This window comes from Mesocricetus auratus, unplaced genomic scaffold, assembly GCF_017639785.1.
Source record: "Mesocricetus auratus isolate SY011 unplaced genomic scaffold, BCM_Maur_2.0 Super-Scaffold_100021, whole genome shotgun sequence".
NCBI classification, from domain to species: Eukaryota; Metazoa; Chordata; class Mammalia; order Rodentia; family Cricetidae; genus Mesocricetus; species Mesocricetus auratus.
The window spans coordinates 18541598-18565685 of record NW_024429202.1 but is presented as its reverse complement, the minus strand read 5'-3'; the positions used below and the strand labels follow the sequence as shown (position 1 = coordinate 18565685).

General features: G+C 39.6%; 1 protein-coding gene across 1 annotated transcript in view; it reads right to left on the bottom strand.

The window, feature by feature from the left end:
* Positions 1-9609, bottom strand: part of Lmbrd1 (LMBR1 domain containing 1) — an 87711-nt gene extending 78102 nt beyond the window's left edge. Inside the window, exons 1-2 of the mRNA XM_005086518.4 lie at positions 9382-9609; positions 4958-5134 (exon numbers count right to left, since the gene is read on the bottom strand). Of these exons, the coding sequence (XP_005086575.1) occupies positions 4958-5134; positions 9382-9441 (237 nt within the window). The 5' untranslated portion in view covers positions 9442-9609. The remainder of the gene's footprint in view (positions 1-4957; positions 5135-9381) is intronic.
* Positions 9610-24088: the final 14479 nt, after the last annotated feature.

The following is a 24088-nucleotide window of genomic DNA, read 5'->3' as shown; positions in this document are numbered from 1 at the left end:
ATACAAGCAGAATCCTTAGTTCTTCTTGAAATACTGTATTTTCCCAGCAGAGCTTACAAGGCCGCAGCCATGCATTCTGTAGGGAAGCCTGATTTTCAGAGTTACAATGACTCAATTCCTTCTTATCTCTAAGCATGCTTTCCCTATCACTTTGGGTTCCCCCACATTTCCCTCAACTCCCTCCCCTCCATCTCCATGTCTGCTCTCCATGCCAGCTTAAATGGAATGGTCTTTAACCTTCTCTGTGCAGCACTGGAGTTTAGCTAGCCAGACTTGGGTTTCTCTTTTAAATGCTAATAAAATTGTCCTTGAGTTTCCATTTGAGTTTATTCTTAAATTCTTTTATTAGGGAGAGCAAGAACTCCTAGAGGGGATCCCACATTCACACTGAGAACTCTAGTCCCTTCCCCTCTTAAGGACATTACACTTGCAAAGCCACCCTTTCTTGTCTCTTGACTCATAATATACACAACTCCAGTAACTTACAGAGATGAATACATAACCACCACAAGTGAAACCACCTCCACTAACCCAACTCCACTTCCCTATAAAACAGTGGTTCGCAACCTTCCTAATGCTGGGACCCTTTAATACAGCTCCTCATGTGGTGACCCTCAACCATAACATTATTTTCATTGCTACTTCATATTTGTAATTTTGCTACTGTTAGGAATCCTGCATAAATATTTTTGGAGACAGAGGTTTTCCAAAGGAGTCACAGCCCACAGGTTGCGAACCAGTGCTATAAACCAAAGCTCCTGAAACACTATCAGCATTCCCTAGCCCAACATCCTTACCTCACTGCCCACAGTGAACTGATTCTTAAGGTTCCAGGGTGAAAACAAGCTCCAGGATGTCATCATCGCCATTAAAACAGGAATGGGAGTAGTCAAACCAGACACATAAAAACAATGAGCCATGAGGTGATTACTCAAGAGAGGAGGGGAGACACAGTCAGCACCAAAACAGCAAACATTCTGAGGCTGCAGATTGGGTAATTTTTAAAATCCACACAGGGTGGAAAAAAACGTATCATTGTTCACATTAGAATTAAGTTAAGTTAAAATTATCTGTATACTTTATGTATATCTTTATCCAAGGCTAACTAAATGAGTCTTTAATAGGACTGTTTGTTACACCTATACCACAAAATTTTTATCTACAAACTTGTTTCGCTAAAACTAGAAACAAATTGTTATGCTAAATTCATTCATATTATCACATTTAAAAACAACTGTCACCAGAAACAGCTCTGGCATTATTGCCCACACGTGGCTAGAATGATGAAAACACCAGTAGGGTTGTTGACAAAAGCAGGGAAAACAGTGGGGACTGCCACACCTCACAGGGAGAAGCCGTACTTTAGCCGAGTTAGCAATCACTACAAATAATCAAACTTTGAAAGCAAACCCATGAGTTTGGAAGACTCAAAATATATGAGGTAGAAATGGAGAAAGCTGGTGTATACAGTACATATTCATGAAGGAACAAAAAGTCACACTGGGATATTGCATCATCGAGTGTGGAAAACAACTAGGAAATTCAAAGTCAGTAGCTCACCTTTCTTCAACATGACAACTTACAATTGCAGTATGAAGTCTGCAGGAGTAACCGTTACATACTTGGACTTGACTTTCACTAAGCACCGACCAGAACTCAGCAAGAACTTGGAGAGAAGAACTTTTGTCCATCTTAGTTTTTATTTTCATGAGACAGCAAATATGAGGTTTGAAATGAAAACACAATCTCGGGAATAAACGACCAAGTGCACTCACGCTCATGAGAACACGTGTGGGGCTTGGGGTGATAAGGACAATGTCTATCTGTAATCCCTGTGCTCAAGAGACCGAGATGGAGATCTTCAGGCCAGTCAGGGTTACACACTGAGATGATGAGGATGATGATAATGATGATGATGATGATAACAATATCAAATTTCAAATCAAATAAAAGTGTACTAAGAAAAGAATACTACTGCATTATTTTCATTACAGGAGCTAAAAATAAACTAATTAGAGACAATAAGATACAGAAACTAAGATTCAAACCCAGAGCTCAAGTTTGCAGACATGCTTGGCAAGTGTTCTGCCATTGAAGCACATCTCCAGCCAGAAGGAAAGTGCTTAAACTCTTGCTCATAAGCAAAATAAAATCTCCCAAATTAAACTAGCACAAAGGCTAGGAAAGCAGCTCGCTGGTGAAGTGCCTGCTGTGTGTGCTAAGACATAAGTCTTATCCCTAGCACTGGAAAAAGAAAAGAAAGAATAATGAATCCAGACAAAATTTTTAAAAAGGGAAATAACTACTATCCAGAAAAAGACTACTAATTCAGGCATGGGTACAAAAATCAACAATATAAAACAAAGTTCATAAGTTCATAGAAATATTTACTTTAGAAATACCAAGATGAAAACAGTTCCCTCTAATGTATAAATAAATATTCTAAATTAAAAACTAAAAACCAATCTCAGTTCAAACAGTAATTATGCAAGGGATAATTACACTGCTTGTACTATATCAGAATAGTTGTGCATATACATACATATATGCGTTAATCACAGACTGCAGTAAGAAAAACATCCCAGAAGTTTATAATTACGTACTTCCTGGATTTCATTACACTACTTCAAAATAAAAATACCCCCCACAATCTTACAATGTCAGAATCATTTATCTAGGAAACACAGCTGTATACCCAACCTCAATCACAAGAAATTAGACAGTTTCATGTAATTTAATACTAAAATGACATCAGAGAAAATTACCTCATAATGTTAAGATAAATTACTTAATTATCTGTATCCAAGGTTATTAAGGGTGTTTACTTCTTGTCCAACAATAAAAAGAAAACAGAAAAATCTAATGAAGCCATTGAAGATAATCATTTCCTCCTAAAATGTCTCAGTGCAAAACACAAAATATAAATTAAATGAAAATAAGTGAAGACAGTAAGATATTCTCTGTTAAACTACTGAAAAGTTTATTTCTTAAAAGGGCATCTTCCCCCCATAAAATCAAAATAAATGAAAGAAGACCTCTGGGGGCAGACACCAGGGTTTCAAATTATTTTATAATTTCAGGCTGAACTTCTGTTTCGCTTTTTTTTTTTTAACCCATAAAGTCATAGGTAATATAACTACCTCATCAGACTGCTTGGGAGGTCAAGGAAGCCAATGTATGTAAACACTTAATATACAGACACAATAGAGCAGATGCCAACAATCGTCTTCCCAACACTACACTTTTGGCACATGCTATGACTCCATTAATACTAACTGGGGGTCTGCCTGTAGATGGAATTTTCTGTCCCACCCAGTCCCACAGCCACTGAGTCCCAAATAAGCACACAGAGGTTTATATTAATTATAAACAGTTTGGCCAATGGCTCAGGCTTCTTATTACTAGCTATCTCTTAATTATTAACCCATTTCTATTAAACTATGTATCTCTCCACGAGGTCTTGGCTTACCCGAGAATGCCTGGTCGTCCTATCTTCCCTGTGGCAACATGGCATTTCTCTCTAGACTCACTCTATACATTTCTCTCCCAGCATTCTTCTCGTCTGGCAGCCCTGCCTATACTTCCTGCCCGTCCCCTGGCTGAAACAGCTTTATCAACCAAAAAGAGAAACATATATTTACAGAATTCAGAAGGACATCCCCCATCATCTCCTCTTTCTGTCTAAATAAAAAGGTTTTAACTTTAACATAGCAAAATTACATTTAACAGAACAGTTATCAAGCAAGAACTATAGTTAACAATATTTAGTCCATTAACATTTTGCAAAATTAAAAAAAAATATTCTATCATCTATCCTACCTTTGTGAGTCTAAATTTTTATATGTAACTTATCTTTTATCTTAACTAAGGAAAACCATAACTATCTGTCTTCAACTCCATCAAAGATCTCAGAAGGATAATATATAAACTCTAGAATTGACAAGGACATCTGCCGTATAGGAGAAAAAGAAATTTCAGTTTCTACAACAGGCAGAATATATCCAAACATAGCCACAAAAATGTTATCAAATAGTGAAGTCATTAAGACCAAAATAAGAGTCATTAAAGCATTGGGAATTACTGAAATTCAAAAATTACTACTTTATTCAAGACCATGTGCCAGATACTGACATAAAGTACCCAGAGGCTAAATTAAGCTATTAAGAAACAAAAGGAATTTGCGTAACTGAAAAAGATCTTCCTCCAATCTACGCCTTTCCTTTTTAAAATGAGGAACCAAAAGTAGAGAAAAGTTAAGTAACTTGGCCAAAATTACCCCTCTAAGTCTAGCAATCTCTCTATATATTTTAAGACTCTATGAAGTAAATGCTGTTCTGCCATTAGTGAAAGCCCTCCTAAGTCACGTATTTATGGTATTAATGTCAATACAATCAAATATGCTGCTAAGGAATTCTAAGAAGCACAAAACTAAAACCAATTAATATTTTCATATATAAAAAAAGACGCCCGGTACTGGCTGGGTTGTTGAACTGAGGGTTCTTGTATAAGGTGGTCGTCTGCAACTAGCCTACCACTTTGTGTTTTCATTCTCTGTGACTCATTTCTATACTTATCTATTCCCACTCAAGGAAAGAGGACTGGAGGGATTGTTGGCTGGAGACAAATGCTAGCTATCAGTGAAAGCAGCAGAAGCTGAGTTTAGATCCTCAGCCCCCACTTGCAAGCCAAGCATGGCCACCCACACCTGATCCTCAGCATTGGGCAGTGGGGGCAGCGGCAGGGACAGGGATGCAGGAAGGCTTCTGTGACCCACCAGGCTAACCTAAACACTGAACTCTGTCTGATGTCCACCTCTGGACTTTACATGCCTATGCAAGGACACACAAGAGGGGGGGGGAGAGGGGGGAAGAGAGGGAGAGAGGAAGGGAGGGAGCAATGAAACTATTGCTAAATATCCACAAGGAAAAAAAAAATCACATAGCAGGATAACACTTACCTTAAATGTACCATTTTGATTTTTCATGTAAGAAACCAAAAATATATCCACCGGCAGAAGTGCTGATGCGATCAGAGCAACTGCCAGAGAAAAAATGGCCGTTACAGTGGAGACCACTTCACTCTCCCGCTGACTCTGGTATTTACGAACGTATATCCAACAAAATGCCAAAATAGCCTGAAACAGAGCAGAAGAAACACCTATCATTACCTTATACATCCTTTAAACTGATATCAGTGTGTATTTGGAGTTTATCTGGCCAAAGGTTCTTTTACATGTGTAAGGGAAATTTTTATAAACTTGCACATGATAGGAAGTTAAAGTCTATTTATGAATGAAAATGCACTACAGTTTTACTTAAGTCCGCACACCTTATGAGTAACAGTGCATACATCCTCACCAAACATTCATAGTTACACACAAAGTCATGCTCCAGTACATCTCTCCAATCTAAAGGAAATGTACCGGAAACTGCAGCCCACAGAGGCCACCCACCACACAAAAGCTGCTAACCACCACACAAAAACGATAATTCAAACTTTAAAGGGTGCCGCGCCAGTGCCACAACCAAGTCCAGGGTATCAGGAAAAGAGAGACCAAATGTCCACTTGTTTGTACTAATAGAATGCATGTGTTGCCTTTATTACCAGGAGAGTGTGTGTGTCTTCATTGCAAGTGTTAAGAGGTCTCTCCCTTGTAGGAGGGAGGAGCTTTTTATACAAGTTTACAGTACAGTGGAAAAAACCCCAGGTAGAAGAGATCGTTGTTTTCCTCCTACTAAATGTTGATGTCAGAGGGTCAAGGCCAGGGCAGTAAGCCAGGACTAGAAAACAGAAAGCACTTGGACTGGAAAACAAGTTGCACTTGTAGGCTGACCAGCAACTCACAGAGACCCCATGGGGCTGGGGCCCAACAAAAGGGCATTTAAGAAAAGTCAATAATGAAAATCGATTCATGCCTAACAAGTTTTCCTGTGAAAACTGTGCCCAGGGCAATGAAGTTGACATCTCTAGTTGAATGGCACTCTTAGGACCTCTCCAGTGCCTAACAAAGAGCACACCTAGGTTCAGGGATTCTACATCACTAGGCAGCATTGGGATCATACAGGGGGCTTGCTGAGGCGGGCTGCTGGGCCCACCTCCCAGAGGTTCATCATTAGAGGCCCAGGTGGGCTCTGAACATCTCCATGTTAATGGACATGATCATGGCAGTAGTGGTCAGGTACTATGTTAGAGCTCCTATGTTCTACTCGATAACAGAAGGTTGCTGACACATACTATCGGTGTCCTCAGCCCTGACTGTAAGCTAGAGTTATATATGTAGTTTTTAAATACCTTTATACCCTATCACATCAACCAATTTGGGAGGCTCCTCTAAGAATCAGGGCTTTGTAAGTCAACAGTGGCAACCATTGTTCTATACAAGATCTGTGAGAATGCAAAGACAAAACTTGCTTTGTGTTATTTAACTGGTCCTGTAGCATCCAAATTCCACCACAATTAAGATACCAAGAGTGGTTCCACTACAACTGAACATTTTGATTTGTCATAGATAACTCCATTCTACATCAATTGCCCCTAACTACCACTATCTGTGATCTGTCCCTACAGTTTATTTCATTTCTAGAGTGCCTTTATGTATTTGTGTAATATATCATCTTTTGGGTCTAGTTTCTTTCACTTGGCCCTATGCATTTGAAATCCATCAAAGATTTATATGATTTCTACATACTGCTGTCATTTCAACACTGACATTGACAAAAAGAAGGAAAAAACCAACCTAAGCTCAAATTCTGTTGAAATGTTAATTTTTTGAGAAACTTATTTTCCATAAAATGTTATATTAACATGTAATGAGTGTTTTAAGGTGAATTTAAAATTCTTGTAAGCATTGCTCGAGTTTGTATTGGACTCACTGGAAGCTGGGTCTACCTCTCTACACTTTCACAGCATTTAACACGGTGTTCAGTACATTCTCCACAGACTTCAGGAAAGAGATGTTGGCATTTTTACCAAGCTGAAACTGAGAGGAAGTGCCCAGAAAGCATGCACTACCCTCAGAAAGACAAGCTACAGAGAGCTGCCAGGAAGAATAGTCAAGCAGGAGGTTTTGACTTTTACTATTTTAAGAAACCCCCCCAATTTTTTCTTTAGGTTATGTTACCGATGACAACAGTAACTGTATTATCAAATGAACCAATTGTCCTGACCTGTGAGACAAGAATAAAAACTCTTCTAATGGATTTTCAAGATTAAATGAGCTATTGTGTAGCACATTGCATAGCTACAGTAACTCCTTAACAAACAGCATTATTTTCTTTTAAGAAGCTATTACTAAAACCAAGGAGAGATTTTTCAATAGTTCTCCAACTCTTCCCAATTTGGATTTAATTGTTCTGGGCATTAGGATTTTAAAAATTCCCTAGATGGTTTTAACGAGTAGGCAAGGTTGGGAACCAACCAGGTATAGCAAAGAATGAGAATACTAAAGAGTTTTTGTCAAACTAAGAAGCAGAGATGTTTAAGGGAGCTTATTAAACGGTAAGCTACTTCAGTGGGGTGGACCCACGGATTGTGTAGTGGTGACAAATCCGTAAGGGATGCCCACACCCTGAGGAGCACAAGTAATTTGCTTTACAGATACGGAGTTTGCCTCTGAAGTAATGGGAAGAGCATTTGAAAGGTGGGTTAGGCCAAATTCCTGAGGATATGGGGAACTCAGTAGAAGGACTTACATAAGGGACCAAATGTAATTATTCTGAACGTGGCACAAGAAACTAAAGTCCATTTTGTTTGTCAAAGGTTGTAAAAAGGGAACACGAATTACTTGATCCTTTCTTACACAACTGGCATTCACTCTCAAAATGTGAAGTTCCCAGGTCCTGTGTTTCTAAAACTTTTTCTGGACATTCAAAATCTGAAAACTACTCTCAGAAGAATACATTATTTGCCATTAAAAAAAACATTTCTGACATCCCGGTACGGGATTTATAAAGCACTGCAGGTAAAACTGCAGTTTAATTTTAGACAGATCACTGTTTCTGCACCTCACATGTTGCTCTCCTGTCGGTCTCTTGTTGTCCAGGATACAATTTCATTAACTTTTCGGTTTACCTCCACTTGTACTTTCTTTCAACAAAGTCCTCTCCCAAGTCCTATTTCATATATAAGATCATATTTTGTCTTTCAATATTTAAAACCCATTTTTCTCACTTATCGGCTCTCTATAAAAGTCGTTTTATTATTCCCTTTGTAACCTTCCGTGGGCTACAGTAAAAACTACTGTGATCTAATTTTTTTTAGTCAAATAGTCCCACTCTACTTTCATACTGGTTACATGTTTATTTTCTTCCAAATAAATGGACTGGAAAAGCCGGTGAACTCTCCAAGTACAAAACTGGACGGCTCTGGAGAGCAAGCATGCCTCTAACCTTTGGGGCTTCCAACTTCCCCCCCTGGAGAAGAGCCCAGCAATGGGATTTGTGGAAATGATGGTAGCACCCTTGTACGGAAGAGTCAATTTAGGACCCCAGAACAAGCTAAGCAAGTGCTGTGTGTGTGTGTGTGTGTGTGTGTGTGTGTGTGTGTGTGTGTGTGTGTGTGTGTGTGTGTGTGTGTCTTGGTGAAAAACTTTACTAGCGGAACATAACTACACGAGTGTCAGTCTAGGGAATCTGACAAACGACATCAAATGGGTTTCAAAATGCAAACACTGAGTAACCATAGGACTCCAAGTCCTTGAAGAGTGGGGTAAGGGTCCGACAACACGAAAGGTCCACAGAGAAGGCAAAGTAAACAAACTGAGTCCGTTGCCTTTGGGTACCAGATTGATAAGTAGAACACTCTGGGCAATTACAGGTGGATTTGTGCACTCAATAATCAAAGATGAGGCATCTAAGGCCAGACACATAGTAGTGGAGACCCATAAAACTGACTGTCACCAGGAGGGCTGACCATACTCCTGTTCTAGGTGGAATGTGACACCTAGAATGTGACACTCACGTCATCAAGTCAGAATCGCACAATGAGCACGGGCAAGTCTGGGGATTTACCACCCCAAGGGTTGGAGCATAAGTAGGGAAATGGGACAATTAGAAAAACAAACAAGTGACCAAGCCAGCGCCCAGGAGACTGGCGGCGGCGTGGACTCCGATCAAAGCCATCACGCCTTTCTCCACCCTCGAGGGTCGCTCGTCCCCAAACCGACCATCCAGCCACGTCCTCGGACCAAACGTTAAGAGGCTGAAGTTGGGAAGAGACCTCGAGAGTCAGCGCCTCCCCCACCTTCCCCTGGGGACCCTTGCGGACCCAGCAGAGAAGCAGGACGGGCGAGGAAGGTCTCCGGGCTCGCAAGGCCGGCGCTGGCTGGCCCGCCCTCCTCCTCCCACCTCCGCACCCTGGGAGAACTCGGAGCGCCTCCCCTACCAGGAGCAAGAGGCCAAAGATGCACCAGCCGATCACCAGCTCGGCCGTAGCCGCCGCCATCTTCGCTTCCGGTCCCAGAGGCCCGAAGGGGAGGGGAGGGAAAGGACAGGGACGGAGAGGGACCCGGAACCGCGCAGCCTAAAGGTTAAAGGGGTGGAGGGGCGGAGCGGCGGGTTGCCAAGGCGATCCGACCCGCGAGCGTCCCCTGGTGACCATCCGAACCCGGGCGGGGCGTAGCCGACGCGCGGTGACGTCACCACGCTGCCCGCCCACGCGCAGGCCGCATTCCGCTGGATCGCGGTGGCTTCCACTGAGCCGCCGGGTGTGCCCTGTGCCTCTGAAGGTCCCTATGAGGTTTAGGGGCTTCCATTACGTCCCCAAACGAGGTTTTGTTCCCAGTATCCAAGCAGAAATCATCTCGGTGCAGGAATGACTCAGAGTAAAACAATGCTGGCTGCCCCAATGACTTGATAATTTGCTGGTGACCAGGCCACGTCATTGTTTGCCTGGGCACTGCAGTTACCACGTGATGTTTTCATCTGTGCAAACTTGTGAATTTCCATGGTGGTTTCACATAAGATGTCAAGAGTTATAAACATACTGATAATGACATTGTGGGTGGTTGTAATATTCTCAAGTAGACAAAACAGACATTGCCGTAAACATTTAGTGAAGCAGAGGGAACTCCTATGATGGCTCCCGTGTTGTATTAGTGCATGTTTAAATTAAATAAATAAATCCTGGTGTGGTGTTTAGTTTTGACTGTAGACTTGATACAATGCAGAACCAATGGAAAGAGAGTATGGATGAGTAATCAATCGTCTACTGGCTCAGTTCCCATTCCACAGTGGGTATAATTTGTTCAGGCCTCAGACAAGAACTTTCTGTACATCTCAGTGTTGTGTCCATTTTCAAATTCTCTAAATAGGTTCCTTGAGACCTCTTGCAGTAAAATTTTTTTTCTCACTTGAGAAACTGTACTCAAGAGAAAGTACTTGAGGCAATCAACTTAAAAAGGGGAAAGTCTTATTTTTGGTTCATAGTTTCGGGATTTCAACCTATAGTTACTAGATCATACTGCTTTGTCTTTGTCACAGCATATTGTACAAGAGGACATAGTATAGAAGAACTTTCCTCATGGTGATTGAGAAGCAAAGGAAGAGGAAGAGAACTGAGTCCCCTCAAAAGACATGCCCTCAGTGGCATAATTGTCATTGGACCCACCTTCTATAGGTTCTCCCACCTTCCAAAAAACGCTGCAGGCTGGGGAATGTAATCTCCTTCTGCACCCATACAATTATCTGATATTTCAAATCCAATTTTTATAAATATTTATTGTATGAGGTTGCTTCCAATCTGTTGGGTTGTTGTCATCAAATTACTTGTAAATGGAGTTTCTCTGTGTCTCCCGGAGCCACTCACAAATAGCCATTCAGAGACCTATTATTAATTATAAATGCTTTGTTGATAGCTCAGGCTGGTTACTAGCTAACTCTGACATTTTTAATTAACCCATGTTTCTTATCTACCCTCTGCCACATGGCTGACTTTCAACATGGCACATTCATCTTCCTTTTCTCTGTGCCTCTCAAGACTCCAGAGACTCCACCCTCCTTCCTCCAGCATCCCCTATCTGGCTGTCCTGTCCTAGCTACTGGCCAGTCAGCTCTTTTATTAAACCAATCAGAAGGAGCCTTGCTAAAGACACATCTTTACAGTGTACTCAAAAACTATTCCATAACAATTGCTTCAATACACAAAGACACACACATTGTTCTGGGTCAGAAGCATGGAAAAGTACACAATTTAAAATTAAAGTTATGCATTAGCCTCAGGTTGTAAAGCTAATTGCATGAGAAATTCAAGACCAATAAGGTTGGTTTGTGCATTTTTCTTTGTAAAGGCAGACTAAACTTAGACTGACTACAGAGTAGGATAGCAGCTTAAATCTTAAGTGATCTCAAGGTGCATTACATACTTGTTTGGCTGTGAGGTTGGGCCCCACAAAGTCCAATTTGTTTGAATGTAAGAGATATTTTCATAAAACTGTATCACCATGGCTAGTCAAAGTGGGGGATTCTTTACAGCTCAAGACAAGCAGGGACAGGTATGGAGTAGGAAAACTGATGTAATTCTGTTCAAATTAAAATTTAAATAGGTGGAGGTAGGGGATATGCCTCTCTCAGGTGATTGTGTAACTCATCAGATTGACAACTGTGATTTCCTAACACACAGGAATGAAACTTCTGCTGAAGAATGTCTTCCTGAGAATTCTCTTGGCCTAAATAGGAAGGCTAGAGCAAAGACAGTTATTTTTGCTCCCCAAAGTACTCAAAGTATGCTTCCTCCTTGAGCTGAGAAGTTGAGAGTGTGTTTGGGACCCAGGGAATATAAGTATTTGATGTGGCCACCATCCTTTTATTAAATACTTTTGGAAAATCAAGGTAAGATTCTGATTAACTGACATAAACTAGAAGACAAAATTCAAAAGAATACTGATTATAAGAATTAGTAGAAAGACAGACATGGTATGTTCTCACACATATACGGATATTAGACATAGAGTAAAGGATTACCAGCCTACAACCCACACCTCCAGAGAAGCTGGGAAACAAGGAGGACAATAAGAGAAACATACAAGGTTCCCCTAGTGAAGCAGAAAAGACAAGAGCCACTGAACAAATTGAGAGCATGGTGGAATTGGGGAGGGAGGTAGGAGAAAGAGGAGGGAAGAAGAGGAGGGGGGAGAACATGAGAGATCGGAAAGATTGAGTGGGGAGAGGAATACAGGAGAACCAGCAAAGAGACGCATCAACAGAGGGAGCCACTATAGGTTTAAAAAGAAATGTGGCACTAGGGAATTTTACAGAGATCAATATGAATGACCCTAACTAGGAACCTAAGTAATGGTGGAGAGACTACCTCAAACACCCTTCCCCTATAATGAGAATGACTGCCTTAAATGCCATCCTAGAACCTTCATCCATTAGCTGATGGAAGCAGAAGCAGAAACCCACATCAAAACACTGAGCTGAGCTCCTGGAATTCAGTCTCAGAGAGAGAGGAGTGATGAACAAAGGGAAAACCCACAGAAACAGCTGACCTGAGCAAGTGGGAATTCATGAACCCCAGTCTGACAGCTGGGGGAACCAACATAGGACCAAACTATGTCCCCTGAACATGAGTGTCAGTTAGGAGCACTGGGCAATTTATGGGGCCTCTGGCAGTGGAATCAGGATGTATCCCTAATGCACGAATAGACTTTGGGAGCCCATTTCCCATGGAGAGATACTCTCTTAGCCTAGATACACAGGGTAGGGCCTAGGCCCTGCCCAAAATGACTTGACAGATTTTGATGATGCCTCATGGAAGGCCTCACCCTCCCTGGGGAATGGATGGGGGATGAGATCAGGGGTCGGTGGGGAGCATAGGAGGATGGAAGGGAGAGGAAACAGAAGGAGGACCTGGTCTCTTCAAAAGCCAAGAAGTCCTCTGGACCTGCACCTGCAAAGTAGAAGTAGGCTGAATTAGAAGTAGGAGCTCATGGCAGGAGGGCAACCTAAAAGGATCTCAGAACTGAGCAGGAACTTAGCTCTGCACTGAACCGCCCTAACTGCACAAAGGGAACTGAAACATGGATTTATATGGTTTGTACCTGAAATTACGTTTAAGCCACAGGGAAGTTCAACTCTGTGTCCAAATTAACTGTATAGAGCTATATGTTCAAATTAACTATTGGTAGCATATTTGGATTCTGCCATTTTCATATTTTTAAATAGCTGAGCATTGTTACCTCAAACTTTTGAGATGCATTACTTTTGTGGAAACTGAAAACACTAGATTAAGTGAAAATCAGCATTATGATTTGTGTTTCTAAGACTGTCATTTTGACCCAAAGATAATCCTTCTTTTGCATGACAAATTCTTTCTTTAGCTATTTTAATTCCTTCAGCCAGGTTACACTGAAGCTTTGCTGCTTGGTGACATTGCATGTCTGTCTTGATTCATAATGTGTTTATATAGTATTTAGTTCTCTGTGCTCCTGGTTTCCCTTATACTTAATCTCCTGTCAAAGGGATTTAGGAGTGATCTGGGGGTGAAGATTGATGTGGGACTGAGGGAGCATAAGCATGCCAGCCTTTTCTTTCCAACATCATATTAACTCTTTTTTCTCACAGCTATTCCACTGTCATCCTGATCCCGCACCCCACCCCTCACCCCACTAAATTTCTCATCATAGCCCTAAGAAGTTTCTTCTTTACCTTGAGAAAAGGGCTCAATTGTTGGTTATAAGGTCCTCCATGCATATGATTGTGAAGCCATTTGGTTCTAGGAGCTCATTTGCTCATTTATATATAACTCAGTGAGGAGCCAGAGGATTTTGCTCAAGAGCCAATTCATGAAAAATTGTACTTATGTCTACATTTCCTGTCAATTTCAAGATTTTTTTTCACACCAATGTATAAGGTACATTTCAAACATAGCACATCCATTCCACTGGGGGGGGAACATGCCAAGAAGAAAATGCCACTAAAATGTTAATACCTGGGTGTTTTTTATTTCAAAATACACAGGCAACTTCCCAATTTACCATCCTAAAATTAGATCACACACAGTATGATAATGCGGATTGTGACATTCACATTTTCATGTTTCTACAGTGATGAGCTCTTAGTGGATACTGTTCGTAAACTTGTAATGGAACAAGCATTTCCTCGTGGACTGGCAGTGTATGGTAGTCTCAAGATTTTTCTTCTGGCTAAAAGTGAAATGATGTATTCATAGTTTAGACATGTTAAAATCATTTAAGGCCTCCAAGTGTTTTTATTATTGCATCTCAAACACGGTACTTGTGTACAGTTAGATGAAAAAAATACTTGGATGTACAGTTCATAATGTCAGTTTATAAGCAGAAATTATTTCTAAAAACTGATTTTAATTCATGATATTTAAAATTATCCATAGTACACTCAATGATTTTAACAAAACATGCTTTTGATTTATTTATGTATTTGGTAGCATATGTTGCTCTTTTCCCTAACAATAGGGTTCCTTTCCTGATGGAAACATCTGTTCTTTTCATAATGTACTTTTGTTTGCTTCATTTTTGCAGAATTTGTTACCTTAAATTTGAATTCAAATTGTAACCTTTTGTATTTAATTTCTGCCTGCTCTCATGATTTACAGACCATACAGTTTTATGAAACCTTATCAGAATTTATGAAGTGGTTCTCCCCCTACAGATCTCCACCCTTTTGGGAATCAAATGACCCTTTCACAGGGGTCTCATAAGACCATTGGTAAACACAAATATTTATATTATGATTCGTAACAATACCAAACTTAAAATTATGTAGTGGCAACAAAAATAATGCTTATGGTTGAAGGTCACTACAGCATGGGAAACTATATTAAAGTATTACAGCATTAGGAAGGTTGAGAACCACTGAGCATGTCTAATCATGCCTGTAGCATGTGAAATAGCTTAAAAATTGATAGACAAATATGATAGGCATTGCCATTCCTAAGGTTTTTGACTATCAAATTTTGTATAAGTTTCTAATTTCTAATTATATAAAGATAGAAACTGGATTTCAACTTATATATCTCAGTCTTTGCTTAAAATGTTTAAATTACAAATATGAAACGTATCTATTGGGGTTAGAAAGAACTTTTAGATGTAGATAACACTGAGAAATGTTCTAAAAGTTGCAAAAACAGTTTGATAGGCATATCAGAGAGTGAGTAAACATTCCACTAAGGCAATAGCATGCACAACAACATGAGCTCTTAAATACCACGTTTGGTACTAGGCAAAATCAGTATGACTTTAGTCAATTAGAATTGGCCGGTTCAAAACTAGACTGTAAAAGTTTCTATGTATAAAACCAAGAAATTGAAACTTCACATTGCAGATAATGAGAAACACATTTTAAGCGGGGAAACAATGTAATTGGCCTTGCATTTTAGAAATTTCCCTTTAGAGTAATTTGAATTCTTAGTTGCAAGTGGGAAGACTTGAATCAACCAAGCTGTTGTTGCTACAGTCGATGAAAGAGGTAATGAAACTACATCAAGTCTATCAATATAAAAGGAGAGAATAAATTTATGAAATGGTAGTAAAGATTAATCTTCAAGATATGGTGCGAAAACTGAATGAAGGAGAATGAAAAAAGATGCTGTATTGGGGTTCCAACGAAGACATTGAACTAGTAGGCTAAAGACAAAGAGATACGTGAAAAGGGTACAAAGAATATGAAGAAGATAGGTAACTAGATGATAGATAAGATAGATGGGTGATAGGTAATGTAAATGAGAGAGAGCGGGAACAAGCAGAATTACCTTAACTTATGCATTTGTGGAAGCAATAGAATGAAGATTTTCACAGAGGACATGCAGAGTCCAAGTGAAGACAAGAGGAGATTTCATTTTTCACAGATTCTGTGATGCACTGTATTTTTGGCATAGTTAATGAGACACTGATATTTCTTAATAAGAAAAAGTTTAATAACTCTTTAATAAAAAATCCACTGTTCATTTTTTATTGTGCATAATGAAAACAAACAATGATACCTATGGATTAGGAAAGACTAATTTTCTGCAGCATTACCAATTACCAGTGTAATGTTTCATCTTCATATTAAAAAACAAGATTCATTATTAACAATGCTCCTTATCTCAAAAAATATAAATAAGTTAATTTTTCTGGGATTTTCAATAAAAAACAAGACACTAATTGGCTTGGCCTTGAAAATAAGAAGAAACAATGTTAAAACTTTATTTGTGTATACTGTCAGTATTTCTACTTAATGTTTTAATATTTATTTTAACTTTTTAATTTATGTATGTATGTGTGTCTTTGCCTGGGTCTGTGCACATGCAGGTGCAGGCATCCAAGGAGCTTAGAAGACAATGTTGTATACCCAGGAGGTAGAGTTTCAGGGGGCTGTGAGCACCAGGCGGGTGATGGGAACTGAACTCTGGCACTCAACAAGAGTAGGACACATTGATCAACCCCCTCAACTTAGTTTTGATGTTAAATATTTTATTTAAATTTTACACTTTCTACTCCCTGATCTAACTCTCTAATCAAGTCTCAATAGATCAAATGACTTCAGCAATTATTTTTCCATTCTAATTTCACTTCAACCTCAATTTTAGAAACCTTTAGCTAGAGACAGTTTAAGGACTGTGCCAAATAAACAGTTAATATTGTTTGTATGAATGAGACCTCATTGGGGAAAGGCCCATAACTAATTGGATATCAAATATTGATTTTTAAAATTTATGTCATTAGTATGTAAATGTACCTCTGATGAGTGTCTTTTTAGAGAAGCTTGCCCCCAAGTTGAAGTGCAAAGTAGTTTTGATAAATGTAATAGAAGACCCTCAAGAAATTCCCTGTAATTCCTTCAAGTTTATCTTTTTCTTTTGCTTCATTAAGTCATCACACTAATTGATATTTCCCCAGTATTGGCGTACTCTAAGCAGCAAAAGAAAGATGGAATTTTGCACAAGTTTGGGAATTATTCAACTTATATTCATATTTCATTTTCCTTTGGGCCACATTTACCTAATGGCAACTGTATACGAGTACACATTTTCAATGGGTTTTGAAATAGCACTCGGTCTTTTACCATTCACCCAGATCAAGCATCTATTTACTAGGCTCTAATTGCCTTGTAACCTGTGTGATTCTGGGACTCCTCACTTAATCTAGACTTGTGGACTGACATTTAAAGGAACACCAACTGGTCATAAACATATAATTAGACAGTGAAAACGCCAGTCTCTTGAGAAGTTGTTGAAAGGTAATTGGTAATTAAGCTTCCTTCAGGTCTTTAGATATCACTGTCATTTACTCTCATGACTGCAGAAGTAAATTCACCATAACACTAATGAGGCTTCCATTTAAGGACCACACCGATAGACATTTCTCATGGTCTTAAAACAGTCCCTACCACATTCTCCCAAGATTGCATAACGTTTTTTCATTGAAATCTGTTTCCTGGGTCTTCCCACAGAACCATCCTCCTATCACACGTCTCATAGGAGTGTCATATGAGTAGTCACAGACACAAAGTGTCAGGTAGTGTTATTTAGCATTGGGAATGCTTTTTCAGGTAGTACTAGTGGAATACATTTGCATGTCTCATATATCCTCTGTTATAGTTAATGGGTATCCAGGTATTTGGTTGGCTTCTAGGAATACTCTGTTTTCTATTCCAGTTTAACTGGGACTGTGACAAAAGGTAATACCCGAGATGTATTGTGTTGGGAATATGTGTCCAGTGCCTGATACTAGAACTTTGTGGGTATTGGGAAAGAGTCAAGTTTTGAAAGTATGAAACCAGAATTCGGAACATGCTGGGTTTATTTTCCTGAATTTTATGTGTACAGTGTTTATCAGCTGCTAAAATTGTCTACGTCCCCTTATTACAAGTGAGCATTTATTTTGGAGTTTATTTTCCGTGTGTGTGTGTGTGTGTGCGTGTGTGTGTGTGTGTGTGTGTGTGTGTGTGTAAGAGAGAGGGGGAGAGGGAGCTGCAGATGCCTGAAAAGGTCAGATGAGGTCATTGTATCCTCTGGAGCTGGAATTTCAGACTACTGTGAACCACCTGATGTGGGTGCTGAGAACTTCGGTCCTCTTTGAGAACAGCAAGCACTCTTACCCACTGAGCTATCTCTTCATACCTTGAGCCTAATTTTTTTATTCATAATACTAATTTTTTAATTAAAAAAATCTTGAACATTCACAAAGTTAAGTTTTGTTCTCTATACAGATTAAAAAAGAAATCCCACCTCCCTGTCTCTGACCCCTTCCTAGAAACTTACAGGCTTTTCCCTGTACACACCATCTCCCGTGCATCCCCTGCACCTCCCGTGCATCCCCTGCACCTCCCGTGCATCCCCTCCACCTCCTCCATCTCCCCATTGAACTTTCTTCTACGCAGTTTCCACTCACAAACCTGCTAAGTGTCTGGGTTTTCCTTTTCTCCTCTTGACTGCATCTATCTTGAGCACTGACTCTCCAGTGTCAATTTAAATGAGAACAAAATCCTCCATCTTTTGTATGATTACATAGCGTTTCTCAAGCTTTTAAAATGCATCCCTTTAAAGACAAAAAAAAAATCCAGGAATCCAATATCAAGTTTTTATGATGTCATTTACATGTCTATAGCTGTAATTTATCTGTATCTATCCGTGTGCAAATTCCTGGAGTGTTTCAACCTTATATGACCCTATAAAACTAAAATGTTCCAACGAAACTTACAGAGAAGATTTGTGTTAATGACACTATTGTTAATGTGATACATGCTGGTACCCTGCTGAGACAAAACCATCCAGTCCTGGGCTTAATCTGGCTCTAGGATTAATCTGCTTGGGGACTTTGATTTCAATAACACAACTGTAGAAAATGTCGATCTCCCTAAGTATGTGGTACAAATGGTAATTTCCAGTCCTTGTTTGCTAATTAAGAATAATCAAACTCCATGCTTAAATAAATCTGGGAAGTAATCCTTGAGAGCTGGTTTTAAAGTGGAGTCTTGATAATTGTGTGAACTCTCTTCCTCATTTGAAGACAGTGTGATGTTGGTACCAGTGAGGTTTGCATTCAGTTGATCCAATTATTACTGCAACTTAAAATAAATATACACTATTTATTAGTGTATATTTTGGTAATAAAGCATTAGAACATGGGATATAAGATAAGATTATTAAAACCATTTGTTCACAATGTGGCTATAACACTGACTACCCAGTAAGATTCTTGAGATGTTGATGAGTCCTGGCTGATCATAGGATCTATCAATCCAGTTATAACTTTCTTTGCAATCAAGGAATCTCTTCAGTACATTCAGTTTTATCATCCAATCTTTCCCCGGTGCAAACAGGAGAGAAAGTATAAACTATAGGAGATTCAACTGCTGCTTCAAACGATTCAATATATGCTAATGACTTTGCAAAATGTATAAATTAAATATAAAATACAGAATAAAAATTTGCTTTACAGTTTCCTTTGACAGTTGGCACAGAACTTTTTTTTTTCGAGACAAGGTTTCTCTGTGGCTTTGGAGGCTGTCCTGGAACTCACTCTGTAGACCAGGCTGACCTCGAACTCACAGAGATCCGCCTGCCTCTGCCTCCGGAGTGCTGGGATTAAAGGCGTGCGCCACCAACGCCCGGCTGGCACAGAATGTTTTATATAGACCAAGTTTGCCTTGAATGTAGATTCACCTGCCTCTGTCACCCAAATGCTGGATTTAAAGGTATACACCACCATACCTGAACTTACTTACTTACTTTGATTTACTAAATAAGTCAATTATACAAATACTTCTGACAATTGTACGGTTAAAATTATGACTTCCCTGTTAGCATATCATAACAGTTATGCTCGAATGTCTTATAGGCTCCAAACATTACTATTTAAATATTACTTTATATGTGCTATACACATAAAACTAGAGGATACTTGGAAAAAAAGCAAAAATTTTAATGCTGTGGTACCCATAGAGAAATTGCATGAATTGATACATTGTTGGCTTTAAGTCAAGAACATAGAGACTATCAGGTAGATGCCTTATTCTTCTAGTCTCACATTATAGAGTAGCTTGACATCTGCTGTATAACCACCATGTTTCCAAAACAGTCTTGCAGTGGGATTTGGGGATTACCTAAATATGATGTAAGCTTTTTAAAACACTGACATTCATATTTGTCTTGTCAGACCTAGACTCAAACATCCTAATGCAACAGGCCTCTTGAACCCAACCATAACTCTGTATATTCATAGGCAGAGTGTGTTTGCTATGATTCTGGCTATTTGAAAAGATAAGGGACCTGGTAAGGAGAGAGAAGCCAGTTGTTCTAGAATATTAAGTTGTGTTACATTTGTTTATGCTATAGAACATTTGTTTAATGATGCAAAAATATGTTTAATTGATTTTCATATAATCTCTTTTATTTAAATTAGAAACAAGCTTGCTTCACATGTTAATCCCAGCTCCCTCTCGCTCCCATCTTCCTTCATCCCCCAACCAATTCCTACTCCTCTCCCCAGGGAGGGTGAGGATCTCCATGGGGGATGTCCAGAGTATGTCATTTCATCCTGTGTCCAGGCTGAGAGAGCATTCCCTCTATGTGTAATAGGGTCCCAAAGTCCATTTGTATGCTAGGGCTAAATACTGATCTACTACTCAAGGCCCCACTGATTGTCCAGGCCTCCTCACTGTCGGCCAGGTTTAGGGGATCTGGATCCTGATTTTAGAGGAATCGCATTGAGTTTCTGTTCATTTAGTTTGATGTTGCCTGTTGGTTTGCTGTACATAGCTTTAATTATGTTTAGGTATGTTCTTGTTATCCCTGATCTCTCCAAGACTTTTATCATGAAGGGGTGTTGGATTTTTCAAAGGCTTTTTCAGCATCTAGTGAAATGATCATGTGATTTTTGTTTCTCAGCTTGTTTATATGGTGGATTAAATTGATGGATTTTCGTATGTTGAACCATCCCTGCAACTCTGGGATGAAGCCTACTTGATCATGGCGGGGTCCATGACCTCACCCTTGTTCAGGTCAGCAGTTTCTGTGGGTTTCACCACACAGGTCTTGACCTCTTTGCTCATCACTCCTCCCTGTCTGCAACTGGGTTCCAGGAGTTCAGTTCACTGTTTAGCTGTGGGTGTCTGCCTCTGCTTCCATCAGCCACTGGATGAAGGCTCTAGGATGGCATATAAGGTAGCCATTAATCTCATTATCAGGGAAGGGCATTTAAGGTAGCCTCTCCACTACTACTTAGTTTGCCAGTTGGTGTCATCCTTAGACTTATAACCCCTAATGAAATAGAAGCAGTCATCAATAGTCTCCCAAGCAAAAAAAGCCCAGGGCCAGATGGCCTCAGTGCAGAATTCTACCAGAAATTCAAAGAACAACTAATACCAATTCTCCTCAAACTATTCCATGCAATACAAGCAGAAGGGTCATTGACAAACTCTTTTTACGAGGCTTCAATAACCATGATACCCAAGCCACACAAAGACATAACTAAGAAAGAGAACTTCAGACCAATATACCTCATGAACATGGATGCAAAAATACTCAATAAAATACTGGAAAATCGGATCCAAGAACACATCAGAAAAATTATCCACCATAATCAAGTAGTCTTCATCCCAGGGATGCAGGGATGGTTCAACACTGAGAAATTAAACACCAGAAGAAGGAAGCAAGAAATACAAGCTATGATTTGCAAGGGAGGAGGCAAATAAAAACTTAGTCAGCAAGACTAGACAGCATGAGGGATGAAAATGTTATGGATGGAACATTGATGTTAGAAAGCATATCTTTTTGCATTTCTGAAGTCGATGAAACTGGGCTCTAGCAAAGAAGAGTCTAGTTCTTCTTGTGGGGCCTGGTTTGATGCATTCTTTAGACTGGCAGGAAGCTAAAACAAATGAGCACAATCTCTGTTTTACTTATTCACTTCCATGTGGAGCCTTTTAATAAACTCCAAATGACTTAAGGCATTCTCGGGGAACCTCTGTCTTTATAACTAAGAAGAAAGGTCTAATTAAAACAGCCTGGTTGTAATTGCCCAGTACTGCACTCATTAGCCAACATATTCACTGGCTGTAACATATTAAAATAATTTATTTACATCAGCTCCCTTCATTTGCACCTTTAGTCGTATCTGTCTGTTCCTTGTATCCTCAAGATTGCCATAGAAGGATTTATCCATAAATTCTTGCCAAATGAATGAGTCAAAGCCACTCTAAGAAAAAACCTACAAAGCCAGACCTGAGGGATGAACCTAAAATTCCAGCACTGGGAAGGCAGAGAGGGAAGTATCTATGGGTCTTGCTGGTCAGCCAGGATAACCAATCATGAAACTCCAGGTTCTGTGAGAGACTTGCCTCAAAAACAAAGGTTGAGAGTAATTGAGGAAAGCACTCAACATTGAACTCTGGCTTCCACTTTCACAGCACACATGTTCATGCACACCCGCTAAAACATGCACATATGCACAAACATTCATAAATAAACAAATGAATAAAATAAAATTATAAAGTACATAATCACAAATTTGTGTGTACTGACTTCTACAAATGGGTTTCCCGGCATACCCGTTACATCAGTCCTACACATCTGTATTTTAATAAGGGAAGTTACTGCTGCTTCGGGTAGTTCCAGAGAAGCCAAACAGAAAGAAAATCCCAAGCAACTCTTGTTTTTATAAAAGATTTTAGAAGGTCTCCCCTAGTTACATCATAACAGAGAAAATAAGCTTCATTGGAGATGGGCATGGGACAATGTGCAGAGGGCCTTTTATCTTTAACTGCTGATCTCCCAATGTAAAGGCCATGAGACCCAATAGGTGGGTTCTGGAGAGAAGAAAGCAGAGCTTTCAGAGTTCATTATGCCTTAGAGCTCTAAGAGGAGCAAGAAACCTCTGAAGCAAAATCATTTTTTGGAAAGTTAGGTCCATGAAATAATATGCCTAAGAGATGGGGGAAAGTCCTTCTGTATATATGTTGTCCTATTGGTTGATAAATAAAGCAGTGTTGGCCAATAGGAAAGCAAGATAGGTGGGACTAGGAGTTGAGGAGGATTCTGGGAAGTGAAGTCAAGAGTAGGAGTTGCCATGTGATCCCTGGAGGAGAGGGCACAAGTCTGGGTTTCTTGGTAAGATAAGACCTTATAAAGTATATATTAGCAACTATGGGTTAATAATTAAGTCATAGCTAGCCATTAAGAAACCATAGCAAATGGCCAACAGCTTCATAATTAATGTAGTGTCCTGCATGCTCATTTGGGACTGATGCGGCTCTGAGACCAGGCTGGTGGGAAGGAATGCACACTCCTACCTATCTTGTCACAGGCAGTTGAACGCTCAGACGTGGGTGTTGGAAACTGAACATAAGTCCTCTGGGAGAGCAGCCAGCACTCTTAACCACCGAACCATCACTCCAGTTCCTAACATTCATCTTTTTTGTTTGGTTGTTTGGTTGGTTTTAGTTTTTTTGACACGGGGTTTCTCTGTGAAACAGTCTTGTCTTCCCTGGAATTGGCCTTGAATTCATAGAGACCCTCTGGCCTATGCATCCCGGATGCTGGAATTAAAGGCATGTACCACCACCTTCCATGCAACATTTGTCTTTTATGGAAATATTTGGTCCCTGTATACAGAACTCAACTACTGGTATAATTCCATTTTAATCTTATTTTCTACTTCTTATTTATACCTCTGATCCAAGTTTCTTTTCTCTTGCCCATTTAGATTATTTTTAGCAGTCTATTCTTTTCTACTAGTAGTTTGGAAAGTATATGAAGTGTTTTTAATATTTATGATTATCTTAGATATCCCAATAAATATTCCTTCTCAAAGTCTAACAATAAATATTTTTATTATTTGAAAATAGTGCCAAGGTCTTTCTCTATTATTCCAATAACACTATTTGTATGTTTTATGTTTAATGCTGACGCTACTGTGATACATTCTACATACTTAAATAATAAAAACAGTTTTGTTGGGAAGGTAGGCAGTTTTGCTCAGTGGGTAAAGTCACTTGCTGTGCAAAACTGGTGATCTGAGTTTGGTCCCTGGAATGAACTCTTGTCTTTTGACCTGTTGCTTGTATGCCTTCACCAAACAATTTTGTAATTGTATAATATGTCAAGTACAGGTAAGGATTTGTAGCAGATAAGT